The 15,105-nt window shown below is 42.2% G+C and overlaps 2 protein-coding genes across 2 annotated transcripts; both read left to right on the top strand.

Annotated features, from left to right (window-relative positions):
* On the top strand, positions 1 to 9,203 carry grhl3 (grainyhead-like transcription factor 3). The gene is made up of 14 exons (XM_034675500.1): positions 1 to 121; positions 1,496 to 1,670; positions 1,757 to 1,818; positions 2,463 to 2,730; positions 2,845 to 3,084; positions 3,751 to 3,862; positions 3,997 to 4,091; positions 4,650 to 4,808; positions 4,902 to 4,971; positions 5,056 to 5,180; positions 5,985 to 6,093; positions 6,175 to 6,260; positions 6,473 to 6,537; positions 8,177 to 9,203. The coding sequence occupies exons 1-14, from the start codon at positions 105 to 107 to the stop codon at positions 8,292 to 8,294; spliced, it is 1,701 nt and encodes a 566-aa protein (XP_034531391.1). The 5' UTR covers positions 1 to 104; the 3' UTR covers positions 8,295 to 9,203.
* Positions 9,204 to 12,717: 3,514 nt separating this feature from the next.
* Positions 12,718 to 13,625, top strand: si:dkey-221l4.11 (claudin-23). Its single transcript, XM_034675652.1, has one exon. The coding sequence runs from the start codon at positions 12,722 to 12,724 to the stop codon at positions 13,454 to 13,456; it is 735 nt and encodes a 244-aa protein (XP_034531543.1). The 5' UTR covers positions 12,718 to 12,721; the 3' UTR covers positions 13,457 to 13,625.
* The last annotated feature ends 1,480 nt before the right edge of the window (positions 13,626 to 15,105 follow it).

Here is a 15,105-nt window from a genome sequence, read left to right as displayed (position 1 = left end):
CTCTCTGCAAGACTGATAGACTCACTGACACAGAGGGAGACGCACGTTCAGACAGCACAGATATAAATTAAAGGAACCTATCCCTGTGGACTTGGAGTGGAGACATGACCAAAGAGACTGAGTAAGTTTTCTGAGGATTCTTTCTTCCTATTTTTTGGCTTATAATGTGTGTTTTATCTGATTATTTTTGGGTTATTTGACTTTTACTTTAACCAAAATCAGGAGAATCTGAGCTAGGCTTTGTGTCATTCTGTAAGTAGTTGATAGAATCCATTCATTGAGACAGAAACCCCCCTTCCTCATATTTGCAATGAGACCCCCATGTGAAAGATCCCTTTTTTCAGTAAGGGGTGTTTTGCAGGGGAAACTGATATGGATAGCTTTAACACACACTCAGGCCTGTGGTTGACGGGGTCTGTTTCGGCTTGTGTTGTCACTAACCTAGGGGCCACTGAGCACAAAGGAGACTGGGGAAATGAGAATCTCCTCTTGAGGTGTTGGAGGGCAATGACAGCATGTAATGCATTGAATTACATAATGGCGAAACCCTAGACATGGCCCCCCCTCTGTGTCTGTGTAAAAACATCTGCACTCGGCTGGTTTTAGGGGGAAATTGAGAGAAACTAATGGAGCTGTTGTGGGAGTTTTGCTGAGGCTGCTGGGTGTGAGAAGTAGAGACAGGTGCATCTCAGAGCAGGTGTATGAGCGGCTGAGTATTGAGTAAACTAAGGCTGTGATAAAAAGGTTAAAATTTAAAGCAATCCTGCCCAAAAGAACTGTAAAGAACTGTCAGTGTACTCGTTCATTAACCCTCACAAGGACTTATTTAGCTTCTCTTATTCCTGTGTTGTGGTCGTGAACACCTGTGCTTTTTCCCTCCTGTCAGCACATTGGCTGTGTATCCAGAGTAAACTACTGCTTATTTGTTCATTAGCCACTTCAGACAAACTCCAAAGGGGGCTTATCTTAGTAGGCAGGATATTTACAATCCAATGCCACTGTGAGTCTTTCCAAACAAATCCAATCCTCAGAATCCCGGGCATTACCTCCTCATTACATGTGACAAGGAAAAGCAGAGCTCACCTGAGCGCAATTGCAGGTTTCTATTTACTTTGTAAGATATCTTGTCATCTCTTTTGAGACCAATGCAAATAAGTGAGTTTATACAGGATTCAAGTTGTGTGTATGAGTAAGGGGGGGCTGGTGGAAAGGGAGGGAGGTCGTTGGTGGGTGGCCCTTTGGGTTTGAAAACCTTTTCGACGCGACTGCGTCTAAAGGGATGTTACTCACTTCTGTGGTTTTGCAATCGAAACCCTCCACGCTCAGGGGCAAGTATGTGCAGTGCCCTGAGGCTCAGGTACAGCTGCTAAATTACAACTGAGACTCACATCATCAAACCCTGTGTGTCAAACAAACTTTTAAGACACTACTATTAAGATATTTTCATTTTTACCCTTTTTTTCATGTGAATTAACCTCTCCCCTTCTCCTTTTAGGACTCTGGGACTCATCTTTCAGAGCGAGAACTTCAACTATAACCATTACAATAACCACATCATGGACTCCTGGTCCTACCTGGAGAGCCCTGTCCCTGAGCAAACCCCCTCCAAACCCAGACTGCACCCAGGAGACGACCTGGCAGCCCTAACCATGCTTTATGAACAGTGCAAGGTAGAAACTGAAGAACTTTACACAATGTTTTCCTCAAGTAAATCCCAACCTTTCCACTCTGACCACAATTTATCTTTTTGTTCCAGAGCCAGAAAGAGCAGAAGAATGTCAGCTACAACCGTGCAGGGAACATCTGTAAAACAGACAGGTAAGACTCATAATCCAGGTGTTCACCAAAAACCCACAGGTATTGTAGAGAGTGTTAATGCAGGGAGAGAAAGGCAGGGCTTTAGGAGACCATAAACAGGTGAGAGGGTAATCCCCAATCAAACACAGTCAGAGGGATTTTTGTCCACCTCCACTCCATCCATCCATCCATCCATCCATCCTCTCTCTGTTATAGTCACTGCCTTTATTCGAGAGTTTCCCAACAAGTGAACAGAGTTGTTTCTCCTCCCTCTGTTCTCTCTGAGTTATCCATTCCCACATCTTCTTGTCTGGAAAAAAAGTGTCCATTGTTGGGGGCACAGTGTTGTCCCCTCAAACATCTTTAAAAGAGAAACTCAAACACAGAGAAGAAAGAAAGCTGGATTAGGGTACAAACAGTACCCACCCAGACTCAAACCCAGTCTTTCTTAGAGTCCCCCTTGCAGTAGCTTTGTGTGCTGAGAGAGGTTAGGCAAGTGTTTGTTTGCACAGGCTCCTGTAATGTTCTCCACAGTTTGTCACTTTAAGGTTGTTTGTTTCCTCACTCTCTTTCTACGTGGATGTAGTATTCCTGAGTCATGCTGATATAACAAAAGTGGCTTTTCTGTTGCAATTAGTCAGCTTTGTCTTTTTTTTTGTTTCCAGGACATCAAGTGGCAATGACTTTGTTTCATTGGAGGCATCCGCTAACGTTATGAAGATCCTCTCTGAGAGTGTTCCCTCCAGCCATCCTCAAGAGGTTTTGGGATCCAAGCTGAACCCATCCTTGCCCATTCCCACCACCTCAGACTCCTACGCCACCCTGACCAGCGTCGTAGCGGACACTTACGACAAGCAGGAGCTCAACATTATCTTTGACTCCTTGCTGCAGAAGTGGCCAGAGAATGGAGCTTTCCCAGACCCAAGCACTGAGGTGAGTAGAGCATCTTCATCCAAAAGGGCACCCTTGATTCCTGTGCAGATCTTATGTTTGGCAAAACTACTGCTGTTATTAACAAATGTCCTCGTTTGTTTTTGTGCATCACAGACTCTTCCCTACAGTGATCCCTTCCCTGAGGATCACTCCAGCCCAGTGTACTCTGGCTCTTACACCGACTCCCCACCTGAGAGATTCAGGAACGAGTTCCAGTTCTCTCTAGGTGCTCCCCCTGCTACTCCTTACAAGTCCAGTGAGCTGCCAATGGTGTATCTGAACAAGGGCCAGTTCTACCCCATCACTCTGCAGGGAGTGGACAGCAGTGCCAGCCTCAATGCCACCAAAGTCAAGGTGAGTCAACATTAAGAAAGCTAGGACCATGAAAGATTTAGAAATGTTTCTGCAGAGTTCTTGTTTTTGTTTTCTTTGCCGTTGAGTTATGTAAAAAAACAAAAAGGCAACTTTTGGCATCCTTTCCTTCATGCCTTCTTCACTCTTGAATACGTAAATTCCTTGCGTGCCACCGAGCCAACCCTTCCCAAAAATCTGTCCCTCCCTTGGAGCCGGCTCCTCAGTGACTAATTCCCTGCTGACACCCTGCACACAGGGCTGCTATCATTAAATTGACAGTGTCCTGCCCTGTATAATGTATTCCTATGCTGGTGTAATGAGGCCAGAGAGCAGAGGAGCTCATATCCAGTTGTTGGATGGTGGAAAAGAAAAGAGTGGCTAACAAGAAGTGGGGGAAGGTGTGGTGTGGTTTTAAAACGCTGGTGACAACCCGTTTTTTCTTAGTCAAGTGAATCAGAGGATAAGACCATACACAAACACACACCCACTCACTGCAAATAGCTGATGACAATGTGAGGAGAAAAGAGGGATTTAGGGTGATAAATGGAACATAGTGGCCTTAACAAATAGACTCTGTCACTCTCAGAGGTGCAGGCAGGTGAAAAAATGGCATGACAATTGTTCCTAACTCTGTGCTTTTCTGTCACCTTCCCTCCTCCGCAATAGACGGTGGTGATGGCTGTGTTCGAGAATGACAAGAGTCCAGAAATGCAGCTCCGCTTTTGGAATCACTGGCATGCACGCCAGCCAACTGCCAAGCAGAGGGTCATTGACATCGGTATGTTGTACGAAGTCTCTGCACACCTGGACGCAGACGTTTACGATCAATGCATAAAAGTGAAAATATCTTCAGTATGCTCTCATGAGTCACGTGATTATCATCGATTAAAAGCGTTATTTTTTCTTTCACAGCTGACTACAAAGAAGTGTACAACGGCATCAGTAACATAGAAGAGGTGGCCTTCAACGCTCTCTCCTTTGTTTGGAACCCCAATGAGGAGGCCAAGGTGAACACACACACGACAAATCATGACTACACATCATAATCAGACAACAACACGTCAATATTTTTATATAACCCTGCTCTGACAGGCTTAGAGAGAAGGAGCAGAACAGGTGGAAGGTTTAGAGGAAAAGAGAGGAAAGGTAGAGAAGCGAGGTGAGGAGTGAAGGAGTGGTTGAAGGAGGGAGGGGAGGAATCCCAGAAATGTGTTTGGCCCTGAGGCTCCTGTCACCACAGCAGGCAAGAGCCACGACAGCTAATTCAAGTGTCTCTGTGGCCCAAAGGCGCCGGGGTGGGGCCACCAAACCTGCTGCAGGTGGAGAGAAGGAGGAAGACTTAGCTGCAGAAAATGTAAATTTAGAAAGCTAGTGAGACTTTGGTTCAAGATTTTAAAAAGTAGGGAGAGATAACATGGAGAGGGAAAAAACAGTATGAACAGTATTCTTAAACCCAATCCAAACACATGAAATGTTGTGCACAGCTTCATCCCTTGTTTTTACTGGCATCTTTAAAACTACCATAACAATATTAACATTAAAACCCATGTCCTCTATGTCTGCAGGTTTACATTGGCATCAACTCCCTGAGCACAGACTTCTCCTCTCAGAAGGGAGTGAAAGGCCTCCCTCTCAACATCCAGATTGACACATACGACTTCAGCTCAGGGACAAACCAGCTCATACACAGAGCTGCTCTCCAGGTCAAGATTTTCTGTGATAAGGTACGTCACTTGATTCATTAATTATTCTTCACAGAAAACAGAAATCAGGTCTTTTTGGAGTTGTTTTGTAATCATGTGATTGTGTTTCCTCAGGGTGCAGAGAGGAAGATGCGTGATGAGGAGAGAAAGAGATCCAAAAGGAGGGGAAAGAATGATGCTAACAGTAAGTTTTGCATCCTGCATTATACATCAACTGTGCAGACACAGGCTTCAGAGAGTTTTTTCTAATATGATTCTTTATTTCCAGCCAACAAGTCTCTAGTGAGCAGCTCCATGAGCAACGACTGCACCTTCTTTAAAACCATGGACGACCACGTCACTCAGCCAGTCCTCTTCATCCCAGAAACACACCTCTCCAGCATACAGCGCATGGTAGGTCCACCTTCAACCAGTGTTTGTTATTGCTAGTAAATCCCTTCTCTCTTCCCTTGTTGAGTGAATCATGTTCCCGACCCTAGTAGTCCCGCAGGCGATAGAACAGGCACGAGAGGCAGGGAAAAAACTGTGGGAAAGTATGTGGTGGGAAAAGTGGGCTGGGAAAAGGAGGGGGGTGGTGTCAGTGAAAGTGAGGGGAAAGATCAGATGAGCTAATTGGAGTCGAAACCAGGCGCAGGTACAAGCCGCTGCAGCACCTGACACTGATATTAGGCTATGGGGGTTAAGATGAAACACACACACACACACACACACACACACACACACACACACACACACACACACATACCTGTTGCGCCTTATAGCTTGAACCACCCTCATATTTCCTGTGTCTTTCACTTACACACACTTGCAAAAACATTGAGGTGAGGGTGCTGTTCAGACAGGCCGGTTTTCCCACGCTATGCAGTCTAGAGCAACATTAATGTAGAAGAAAGTTTCCCCCCACCATCCTGAGATTGCAAAATGACATAACAACACAACAAAAGTTAGAAAACGTATTTGATGGGCTGGTACGATAAAGTGCAGAACGCTTCTATCTTTGTGTCTGCATCAGCGGCCATGCTTACGTTGCTCTGTTAGAGGTTATGGGAATTGCAGTCATAAAGCAATGATAACATTCCTTTTTGAAGGTATTTTGTTCAAACAATGGTGGTAAGGGGGGCATTAAGCAATGCTTTTTACGGTGGAGTTGTGTCTCAGCAGATCTCTGATCAGGTCTTTCTCTCTTTGTCTCCCTAGCCTGCTCAAATGGAAGACGCTGAAAGGTCAATGAAGAGATTGTACCAAAATAGAGACCAGACCAGCTCTCCACCTAGCAAGCAAGCACGCAGAGACGACCCACAAAGAGGTAAATAGACATTGCTAATGTTAGCAGTTAGCCAATTAGCTTTTCTCTTCCATTTGCTAAATGTTTTATTTCTTCCAACAGTTATGCTTTACGTGAGATCAGGCGCTGAAGAGGTGTTTGACGCCCTCATGCTCAACACGGCAACGCTGTCGGGCCTAAGAGAAGCTGTAAGTAACGCACTCTGACTTCAAAAAACATTCCTGAATTATCTGACCTGACTTCCCTCCATTTTGTCTTTGTTGTTTCCCTCCAACAAACACGCTCACTCATACATAACGCTCTCATAGCATTGTCTTTACGGTACTCTATCTCTTAAGCATATAATTTGCCTTTCAGCACATCACGCTAACTGTCATCTCATGTTCCCTTCCTCCCTCAGGTTTCAGAAAAGTACGGTATGCAAAAAGACACCATTGGGAAAATCTACAAAAAATGCAAGAGAGGGTGAGTGTCTTGTTTTTTTGGTCTACCGCAATGCTATCATAAGGGTGGCTTTACGCATATGTTGGATTAAAAGAGTTCATTTCAGGCAGATGATGCACATAAATTCAAAGCTTAGTTTGTCATTTTAATCTTATCCTTCTTAAAGGAAGCTCAGGTCGACAGACAGGGTGGGTCGGTTAGTTGGCTCGGCCTCCTGGAATGTGTTAATTGTAACTCCTCTAAAAGAAAGAACGGGTGACTGAAAGAGAATGACTTCAGGAGTCCTGTAGATGAGTCACAGCTGATTGTTGTACTTTATAATGTTTTCATAACCTCATCTCATTGAACCATCAGGAGGTTTTCTGTGGTTAAAAGAGATATGTAGCTTGATAAAGTTGCAAGCTTTGAAAGATTCCTGTCTGCCGTTGGAGGTTGTCCATCGAGTTCGAGCATTTTTAGCATGCTACATTTCTGTCGTGTTGTGTGTTTAGTTTTCTCAGAAAAATAAAAGGAAACACTTTCAGCAGCTACATAGAAGGAACTAGTTTAGAATATTATTATCATAATCACTGCTGCTTGTAAAATAATTATTAGCATAGCTACAAGCCTGCTTTTAGAAACGTACACGTCTACCTTACAAAATTTCCAAACTCCAATAACACAACTATTGCAGCCTCCATAGTTTACAGCTGTCAAACTTATATTAGTTTGAGCCTCTTTCTTTACATTAAAGAGATCAGAGGACAGTTGTTAGTAAAACCTCCTGACAGACACTAAAACACCTTTGGGTGATTTTCCTGCTGCGTGCTTGTAGCAATCACCTCATGGGGGGAGCAGCTAAGCTAACAGGTTCGGTTACATTCTCCCCACGGTTTCCTCCCTCCTCTTTACCTCTTGTCTTCAATCAGCCCTGTCCCTGCGGGCAGAATGCATGAGTTCAGTCATTAAAGCCTTTAAGACTTACAGGTAGGCTTAAATGGAGGCAAGGAGGACAAGGAGGAGGAGGAAGGTGACCTGATTTACTACCTGTACTGATGCAGGAGACATACCGCCCTGGTGATTTTTAGGCTTAGAAGCTTCCTCTAATGACGTGTTGCCCAAACAAGGAAACTGTTGACTTGTTGCTTGTGTGACACAGTGCAAAGTAGAGCGTGAAACATTAAGAGACAATTTGAAATTGTGAGAATTGAGGACAACACTGCTCCGTGGCCAGGACCCCCCTTGAAATCTGATTAGCCTGTGTCTTGTCAGTGGCAGGACATTGGTTATAATTGACTATGTGGGCAGTGTTGCAGTAACTTCCCAGTACATTTTTACTTCTAAGTCCTCAAAGAATTTAGCTCAAAAGATTTAAATGTTGCCACTCTATTGTGTTTCTTTTTAAAGTAAAAAAAATATATGTATACACACAGAAATAAAGCATCTTTAGAAACTTAAATGTCAGTCATGAGATGAGTGGGTACATCAGGGTAATTAAATGCAATTAATTTATGTTTTTGCACATACATACTGCATGCCACCCCTGTGTAATTCAGTTGGGCCACTCCAATTTAAAGTCTGGAGCATGCCCTGTTCTATTTTTATTTCATCAAGTTGAGTTATTTTTATTTGTCCCACTTTTGTGCAACCCTGACCAACTTTTTGTTCATCTCTTCTTCAGGATTTACGTCAACATGGACGACAACATCATTGAACACTACACCAACCAGTCGGCCTTCCTCATAGAGATATCCGAGGTCGCCACCGGTCAGTTCCAGGTCACCCTCGTTGAAGTATGAAAACGAGCATCCAATCAGCTGCCTGAGCCACTGAAGGATGAAAGAAAAGAAATCACAGCTGCCAGTTTAAATCATCTCTTAAAGCACGGCCCAGTAAAAGACAATGTGAGCTGTGACCGCCAAAACCAGTAAGAGAACTGGACTGAAGAGACCTCTCCAGTTTCAAGCTCAACCTCGAAGCCTTTCCCCGATTGTGTATAAACCATTTACCCCAGTTCTTATGACGTTTTTATTTGAATTTAATATTCTAACGTAAGAGCAATTATCATGAACAGCTTGTATATATAATGTAAATAGATTTTAATATGACAGTGTTTAATGAACAAGCCATGTGCATGTCGCGATATATTATTTCTGCGTATTATGTATTTCAATTTTTTACAGAGCTCTACACATGACCTGTGTTTGGAGTGTTTTCAGCATTTTTTAAGAGGTTGCTATTCTTGCTGCTTTCAATGTACTCATCATTTCTTCTACAAAACTCACCCATACCAACTCATTATGTTTTTTTCACTGCCACAAGTGTGTTCCTGTAGGTTCCTATTAGTTTCACAACTAATGTCGCCCCATGCTGGGTTTAATTCAGAACCAAAGTCAGACATTTCCATCCAACAAACCACACAAGAGTTAGTATTGGCCTTCATTTAGCCCAAACTGTGGACATTTCCTGCCTGTATAGTGTAACCACAGACCTGACCCCCTCCCCTCCTAAACCCTGCCAGAGGACTTCTATGGTATGCATGTGTATGTGTGTTAAAAGGTTGCAGGGTTTCCCCCCCCCCCTATACTCATCATTTCAAAACAAACATGTATCCCTGTTATATTTCATTATTGTACCACAGCAACTCTAGTTGTATTAGCATACCTTGCCTCTTTTGTAAGAAAATAAAGAAAATGCATGAAAAATTATGTTGCTGTCTTATTTCTTTTGCATGCAGTTCAGTTATCACCGTAACAAAGAGAAGATAACGATAAATTAGGCTAGCTGTGTTTCTGTTTCCGTGCAAGCAATTATCCTTTGGAGATGAAGTGCGCATTTGAAACAGCTAATCGCTCCATTAGCTCACTGCAAAGCAAACAAAAGCATGAATCAATATGAGTCTATGAGGTTTCTTTGTTTTTATCGCTTTTTTCAAGTAAGCATATGAACACAAACACTCCTTTGTTGGCTATTTTGTTCTTCACCCAGCACTCACACCTTTTATGTATATGAATAAACAGAGAAGTTAACAGCTTTGTCCTATCTGGTGCCAGTGACTGGAAAAAGCAGGGAGGCACTCTGTCGTAGATATAACACAGGCATCCTTCAGCAAGTCAGAGAGGGGCACACACACATATACAAGCTCTCTCACAATCACACACACATAGACAGACAGACACACACACACACACACACACACACACACACACACACACACACACACACACACACACACACTGGAGTCAGTAAGGCAGGGAGAAAAGGGACAGACGCAAGGACAAACAGAGACATGAAGACAGAGAAAATGAGCCAGTAGTGACAGGTGGCAAAGAGGCTGAAGCAACAAGGGAAAAGAGAGGAAGAATAATGAAGAGGTGGCTGCACCATCTGCTGCCCGAGAGAGAGAGAAACATGTTATCGTTCAGACGAGAGCAAGGGAGGCAGCCAGCGATCTGCAGAGAGATACACTCATCCCCCCTTGAATGGTAAGTGACTACATGCACTGTATGTGTTTATGTATGCAAGTGTGTTTACATGTGTGAGGGAGAGTGTTTGGATTATTAAACACCTACAGTATGCTCATCATATTCATCTCACGAGCAGCCTCTTCAGTGTTATGTCTCTCTCCTCAGACAAACATTTTCTCCTGCTATATCTGCATCAAAACAAGTCTGAAGAAGTCAGTGCATGTAGATCATTGCAGCAGCAGAACCGGACTTTGCCTTTTTTTGCACTAATTCTGATTTAGCCTCAGTTTATTTGTAACTTTGGCACCAAAAGGTGAACAGTCTTTCTAAAATAGAAAGACCTTATTTTCTCCAGTGGCAGAGAAGAGTTTGATGTCATGTCTGTTTTTCCCGTCATGTCACTTGAGTCAAAATATTTCAGTAGCCTAACAGGAAATACTGGGATATCTCTAATAACAATGTTTGCAAATGATTTAAGACACAGTTAATGTCAGGTATGTGTTTGTGACATTACCTTCCACTTACTTGGATCACTTCATCAAACAGAAATACATTCTCATGGTTAATCCTTTTTATTTCTTATCTATTCTTGTTTATTCTGGCACATTTTGGTGAATAATTTTCAAGCATGTCTGTTTTCAAGACTGAAATTAGATTGATGATATGATTCGTTTAAAATAAGACTTCCCATAAACCTCAATAATTGATTCGACCTATTGTCTAAAGCTAAATGTCATGACTCCTGAAGTGACATTGGCAGAAATATCTCACCATAGGTCAAACAAACCTGCTCGATTGTAGGTTAAAGGTAGGTTAGGCATCATCGTCTTAGTGCACCAAAGCAAATACAAGCTGGAACTTGGCTTCCAACATCATCAACTCAAATCTGGTACTAAAGTTTTTCACAAATTAGTTATTATTTGAGATGTTGGTGTGTTGGTCAAACTCTAAGCTACATGAAATAGTTAATGAAATTACATCATCTCTCACTTATTTGGATGAAGAAAATTGGAATCCAAGTATTGCATTCAGGCTTTTCATAATCAGTGTAAGTACTTTATTATATCTTTATTATTAAGGGTCCAATACTACAAGGGAATTTTGAGCAACATAAATTAAGTTGTATTTTTGGGGCTTTTACATCCGTCTTTAGAGAGGAGAGGACGTAGCAGAGAGCAGGAAACTTGAGTAAGGGCAGGGAAGGAGACCATTAGGCTAAATCTGCACCCCAAATGATCTTTTAAGCAAGGTTTTGAATTCAGTTGTAGAAAACATCACAAATTCAACCTCTGTAGAAGATCTGCAACCTAACTATGCAGTGACCTGAGTGGGTTGGGATGCTGTGATAATTAGGTGCTGCGCTGATTGGCTGCTTGAATTGAACTGGTGGAAAAAACAGATGCAGAGGTGGAAAAACACCAAGACAAACAGGGTGAGCACCCCAGAAGAACCTGCACCAGCACACTTCACATATTAGGTTTCTGGTCTGGTAATAGTAGCGTAGAAAATAAATAAATAAATAAATAAATAAATAAATAAATAAATAAATAAGATCAAAAAAGATCAAATAAAATAAAAAATAAATAAATAAAAATAAACAAAGGATTTGGTGTTGAAGTTTGCGTTGTGAGAAAATCATCAAGTGTTTTTCCTCATCAAAGTGTTTGAGTGACGGGGATCATGTGTGTTTTTGTGTGTGTTTGCCCCCATCAGTCACACTCCTCTTTTGGTTGTCTTCCTCCATACCCAGGGGACATTTCTTCTTTCCTCCTCCAGGGCTGAGACACTGTCGATTGGACCCACTCTGCATTCAGACACTGGCCTTACATAATTACTTACCATACTGAATTCTTCCAAGGTCATAGCTGGCCATCAATCCTCAAACACAAACAGCACCCAACACTTCTGTAACCACACAACCACACAGCTGAGCTCTCGTACATCGACATTTATAGATGCAAAACCTAGTTAGACTCCCATCCATACTGCCTAACTAGGTCTTGTTATAAATAAAGGCGCACATGAACACACACACACACACACACACACACGCTGTCACGTTGAGGCTGGCCAAGTTGTGGTATCCTAGCAACAGAGACAGACATCGACCACTCCGTCTTTTCCTGTCCAGCACTGGAGCTGTGAAGTCAAGCCGCCTTCTGTTTTCTCCGGCTGCTGGAGCGCACCAGTCTCCTCTGTGCTTCACACCTCTGTTTTTTGTATCATCTATCTCTGCCGTCTCTCTCTGCATCACTTCGTCCTGATGTGCACTGTACCGCTCTCTCTGAATTAATATTTCTCTTTCATCCAAGGAGCCAGAATGAGGAGTCTGCGGCTGGAAGGCGGGAGATTTTCTACAAAGAGGTGAAGGCGTAGTGTCTGTTTGTTAAGGGTGTTCACCGTTCTGACTTTTCCTACTTTCTGCTGCTTGATGATTAGTTTTTTTTGAAGATCTTCCAAATTCCTTCATTCGTGGGCAGAGGAGACTGTCTGTGTGAACACTGACACTCAAACATGATTGTGTTTTCTTCTTTCAGGATAAATCTTTTCTGTTCTGAAGGTGTCTACGATACCAACATATGCTGATAACAAGCAGCATCTTTACGAAGAATAGCAGCCAGTGTTTCTTTTTTGGGGAAATATTCACAAAGGAAAGCACACTGAGGACAGGAAATGCAGCTGATATGATTTATTTCTAAAAAGAGCAAAGAAGATATAGGTTTTAGGAGTTTTCAAAGAGAATCCAGAGTGCACTGCCTATGATGCACACTCCAGCCTCCATGGTGATGGGGATTGTCTTTTCCCCCTTGGGTTTGGTCCTCGTCTTCACTGCCGCAATCACCCCTCAGTGGAGAGAGGGACAGGCACGGTTGGGTATGTCTGGACCAAGCTCAGTGCTTCGGTCGGAACTGAAAGGTCAAGGGTCAGTAGATTCCCTGCTGTTGCTTCGCTCTGATGGACTTTGGGAGAGCTGCCTGCAAGTGGAACACTCAGAGCTGAAGCAGTGCTGGCCTGTAGCAGGTCCATATCAAAGAGACCCAAGGGTTCGTCTTGCTCAGGGTTTGGTCCTGACCTCATTGTTCCTGTGTGGCATCGGGATTGTTCTTGCATGCATTGGGGTCCGATGTTGGACGGATCTTCCTCTGAGAGGTGTTGCGGCAACAGGCGGACTCTTGGTGGTGATTGCAGGGGTGCTTAGTCTGACCGCTCTTGGGGTGTACACGCACAACCTCGGAATTTTGGGAATGGGAAGTCAAGGGATTAATAATCCCAGGCTCCCTCACCTTAGCCTGCATGCAGCAGGCTCGCTCTACTTTGGCTGGCTGGGTTCATGTTTGCAGGTGCTGGGAGGAAGCGCTCTGCTGTTAAGCTTCAAACGTCCCAAATGTCCAACCTGCCCGTCCTGCCCAGAGCTCCCTGCTTGCCCTGCGTGTCGCTCATGCCCAGAGATCACTAACAAGCCAGACACGGATGTATATGAAGTCAGCTGTTAGACTATAAAGACTTTAAGTCAACATGAGTGAGCATATAATTCCAATATATCAGCAATTCAATCTGCCAGCAAATGAAGTGAGATAATTCCTAAATGACTGATCTGCAGGACGTCACCACTGCCTGACTAATGGACTCTAATGTCTATAAAAAATTAACATGATGGATGTATTTGCCTCTTGCATGGACACAAATTGAATTCTGGGATGTAAAAAGAAGGACTCACAGATAGCTACAGATTCATTAAAATCATCATTGTTGAAAAAGAGCTCAGTTTCCTGCTGCCTTCAGATGCAACATGTCATAAAAAGACTTGTGTCTTTATGTGCTGCCTTTCATATTGTAGCCATGCATATGTACTGTTAGCAAGCAACATGTGTTTTTGTTTGTGTCCGAACAAAACTGTGAAATGTAAATATTTGTGATGAGTTTAAAAAGATGTAGCTGAGATTATTTTTGGGCTTTATATAGACATGCTTGTTTTAGATGCTGTTATTGATTGCCATGGTGCAAAGTGTCTTTTACCTGTGTTTGAGTTTGGCTTAACTTGTTAATAATAAATAGTGCTGAACATTTTCATGCAAATATTATTCTTTTGTATTAAAAAAAAGTCATATTTTATTCTGAAAGGATATGCAATCTGCTTTTAATATTTTCTTGATTCAGCCACTTTAAGAAATGAAGAGGACAGATTTTTGAAGTCACAATTTGTCGTTAGAGAATTACTCTTTGCTTGTCAAGGTAATTGTTTGTATGATGTCTTCACTGTGGTCGTGATATTACATGACTCCAGGGCTGAGATGAAAAATAAGTGTTTGAGTAGGAGGATGTACAACAGTGTTATTTGCTCTTTGCAGATGATTCATTAGTGTTGACTTGTAATATTGTGTTCATACCTGATGATGCATTCTATGCTGAATAAAGCATTTCAACAATTTATCACTGTGTCCTGAAACATATTTAATTGTTTTAGAAATACCTTAAAACAGGTGATTAAACTAGATTGTCATTTAAATAACCCTCTTGAAACTGAATATATTCAGTATTAAATCACAAAATGTAGTATCCTGATCTGAGTATGGGTGAGCAGATTGACATTGCTCCTGCAGTCTCAGAGCAATTTATTCCATTGATAATGACACTGTGCAGCTTTTCAACTTATATTCAATATCTTACATTTTAAACTGTTTTTCCTACTTAGATTACTTATCTGATTACTCTTAAATAATATGTGTTACTTGTAATTGTATTACTCTAGAGTCAATAATTTGATTACTTGTTGTTGTTGCAATACTTACTTATGATCTGTAAACTCTTGAAAAGTGCTCGGACTGCTTGTTGTACAATACATTTTGAAAAAATGTTTTATAATTGCTTGTAACCTGATGTCTTCATAAAAAGTTCTCTAACTACTGGGGGTGAGTATTGCCAAGAACCTCACGATACGATACGCATCACGATACTTGGGTCACGATACGATAATATCACAAATATCACGATATCACAATATTGTGATATATTGCGATATTCCTCACAGTAAACTAAGACAAAATAGGGATGGCGTAAATGTAAATCACACAATATTACTCAAAATTGAAAGGACAAATTAAGTCAAAACTATTTGATTGAAAACAACTTTTCCACTTTATTG

The sequence above is a fragment of the Notolabrus celidotus genome, chromosome 22, assembly GCF_009762535.1.
Source record: "Notolabrus celidotus isolate fNotCel1 chromosome 22, fNotCel1.pri, whole genome shotgun sequence".
In the NCBI taxonomy this organism is placed as follows: domain Eukaryota; kingdom Metazoa; phylum Chordata; class Actinopteri; order Labriformes; family Labridae; genus Notolabrus; species Notolabrus celidotus.
This window is presented reverse-complemented; position numbering and strand designations above follow the sequence as displayed.